Raw genomic sequence first — 2,986 nt, 5'->3', positions numbered from 1 at the left:
ACCTGGATATGGTTAGGTATTAACTGTCCTCCAAACCTGGACATGGCAGGTACTTACAACTGGACATGGTTAGCTATTAACACCTGGACATGGTCAGGTATTAACACCTGTACAGGGTCAGGTATTAACACCTGGACAAGGTTAGCTGTTAACACCTGGACATGGTCAGCTGTTAAAACCTGGACATGGTCAGGTATTAACACCTGGACATGGTTAGGTATTAACTATCCTCCACACCTGGACAGTAAAGAGACATGTAAAGAGACAGAAAGGTACCTTGTCTGTGGATCCATCCCTCAGCGTTAGCACCAGTCCGTTCAGACGCTGAATCTCTCCATCTTTGATCTTGATGACTCTCATAAGCTCCATCTCGTGTTGCCGTAGTAACGTATCCCTGGTAACGGCCAGCTCCTTTTGCTTCTCCTCATGCAGTTTGGCCCTCAGCTCCGTCAAGGCGACTGTTGCCCGGTGATGCTCCACCTTCACCTCCTGACTCTTCTCTCTCTCCAGACGGCTGACCTGCAGAGACGCAGTCACACGGCTGGAGTCTGGTCTGTTGGTCTAGAGTGTCTGATCTCATGGTCTGTCTGGTCTGAGGGTCTAGAGTGTCTGGTCTGATGGTCTGTCTGGTCTGGGGCGGTGTGAAAGCTCATTGAACTCTGGCGTCTAACAGGTATCTCACAGAGCTCCAGAGTCCAGTTCACTTCCGACTAAAACGATCTGACCCAAATCCAGGAAGAAAACAAAAACAACGAGACCTTCTCTAACCCCCCAGAGACCATCTCACCCAAACCTCAGGGAGTCTACAGAACTACAGGTGTGAAAGCTACAAGAGACCCCATGAGGATTCTGGGGGTATAAGTCCTTACCTTGTTCTTTTCGTGTTGTAGTTCTATCTGGATGTCAGTCAATTTGGCTCTCAGCTCTTCATTGGCTGCTTGAAGCGTTGCCATGGCGTCAGGTCGGTCCCCCTTGCCTCTCCCCGCTGCTCCTCTCTTTGACATCCCCCCCAACTCCAGGCTCCGCCGCCCGAAAAAGCTGTCCGTCAACCGTAGGTTGGACTACATCTGTACCTGTCCAAACACAGAAGAAGAAACATCTGGATCTATTCACCTCAGACGTTACAGAAGTCTCTCGTTAGCATCTCGGAGGCTACTTGTTGCAAAGTGATGCATATGCGACTCACATCTGCCCTCTCCTCCTACTGGACAATGACACATACAATGTAACCTACATCTCACTCCCTTGTCCCACAATGCATTGCGTTTGTTCTCCCCGAGGAGAGTCTTTGGTGTGTATTAAAGTTTCAGCATTTTCCGTGTTTGACATGATAGAGGCCGAGCTTTCATTTGTTTCTGTTGCAGCAGATATTACAATAACTATAAATAATAAATAAAACTACATACAGTCTCAATCTGTACAGTATATATGTATATACATTTATATATATATATAGATAGAATATTAAGAGTTTGAAATCATTGGATGGGAAGAACAAAGCTGTGGAGCTGCTCTGAAACTCAGTCTGGGTGTGGGAGGGGGGGGGGGGGGGGGGGGGGGGGGGGGGGGGCTAAACCAGTGGACATTTGTCTTTCATTCTTCATGAAAGCTGACTAAAGGATGGAAACTGCCCCCCCGTAGGGGTGGTTACCTTAAAGCCACAACTTAACCCCCCAGGGTGCATTCTGGTACCTCAACATACAACCCTGAAGCCCTGGATGCAGTATCAGGAGTAGGCTACTATCTGGATCGGAAGTACCTGCACAAGGTTGTTCTGCAGTACACACACACAAACACACAAACACACACACACACACACACACACAGACACAGACACACAAACACTGTCACACACACACACACACACACACACACACACACACACACACACACAGAGTGCAGGCCTAACTGAACACATGAAAAGACATTAATCACTTACCGTCCAATAGGAAGCCTCAGACACTGCATCGCTGAGTGTGTGTGTGTGTGCGTCTGTGTGTGTGTCAGTAGTTTAACATACTCAGCAGCTAGCTACACAGCAGCTCACTATGAGTGTTTGCTGCCAACATCAGCTGTCATCTGTCTTTTCTTTCTGTCTGTCTCTGTCTGTTACTGTCTGTCAGTGTGTGTGTCTCACTATCTCTGTGTCTCTGTTTTAGCAGTTAGCTGCAGTAAGCTCCTGTCAGTGTGTGTGTCTGCGTGTCGGTGCTGTTAGCATCTCTGCAGCCTCTGCTGGCATCCTCCTCCTTCTCCCAGCATCCTTCAGTGTGACTCACAACTGATTCCTTCTGTCTTCTCTGTCTCCCTCTGTTGGACACTCACAATGATCTCATCTCTGTCTCCCTCTGGTGGACACTCACCAACATCTCATCTCTGTCTCCCTCTGGTGGACACTCACCATCATCTCATCTCTGTCTCTGTTGGACACTCACTATCCGCTCATCTCTGTCTCCCTCTGGTGGACACTAAAAATCATCTCATCTCTGTCTGTCTCTGTTGTGCGATTAGTTTATGTCCATTCAGTTTGTTTTATTGACATGAACAAAAAGAACAAGCTTTATTAACTGACTCTTTTAATCAGATATATGTCTATTTCTATGTTTGGATATAGAGATAAACATATATCTAATCTAGTATCTAAAATCTATATCTGCAAATATAGATATTAGACGTTAGTCCATTTCTCATAGGAAACAGGATCAGAGGAGATCTAGGACGATGAAGTCTTTGAATGCTCCTTACACACTAAATATGAAGAAGAAGAGTATAGAGCATCTAATAACCAATATAATATAATATAAAAAAATCTAATATAAAAAAAATATAATTATATAATTATAAAAAGATGAAGGACCAAACTGACTCAGTTCAGTGGACATAACTGATCTGAAGTCTATACATGTCCCATTAGCCTCAACAGAAAAAATTCTCTGATGGGCCTCTGATGATTCTTTAAGCATTTCAGACATATAGTCAATATTTGACT

The 2,986-nt window shown here is 45.2% G+C and overlaps 1 protein-coding gene across 1 annotated transcript in view; it reads right to left on the bottom strand.

Annotated features, from left to right (window-relative positions):
- The window catches only part of jakmip3 (Janus kinase and microtubule interacting protein 3), an 18,014-nt gene extending 15,753 nt beyond the window's left edge, over window positions 1–2,261 (bottom strand). Inside the window, exons 1-3 of the mRNA XM_034866443.1 lie at window positions 1,940–2,261; window positions 870–1,073; window positions 277–519 (exon numbers count right to left, since the gene is read on the bottom strand). Coding sequence (XP_034722334.1) covers window positions 277–519; window positions 870–1,004 — 378 coding nt within the window. The 5' untranslated portion in view covers window positions 1,005–1,073; window positions 1,940–2,261. The remainder of the gene's footprint in view (window positions 1–276; window positions 520–869; window positions 1,074–1,939) is intronic.
- Window positions 2,262–2,986: the final 725 nt, after the last annotated feature.

The sequence above is a fragment of the Etheostoma cragini genome, unplaced genomic scaffold, assembly GCF_013103735.1.
Source record: "Etheostoma cragini isolate CJK2018 unplaced genomic scaffold, CSU_Ecrag_1.0 ScbMSFa_720, whole genome shotgun sequence".
NCBI lineage: Eukaryota > Metazoa > Chordata > Actinopteri > Perciformes > Percidae > Etheostoma > Etheostoma cragini.
This window is presented reverse-complemented; position numbering and strand designations above follow the sequence as displayed.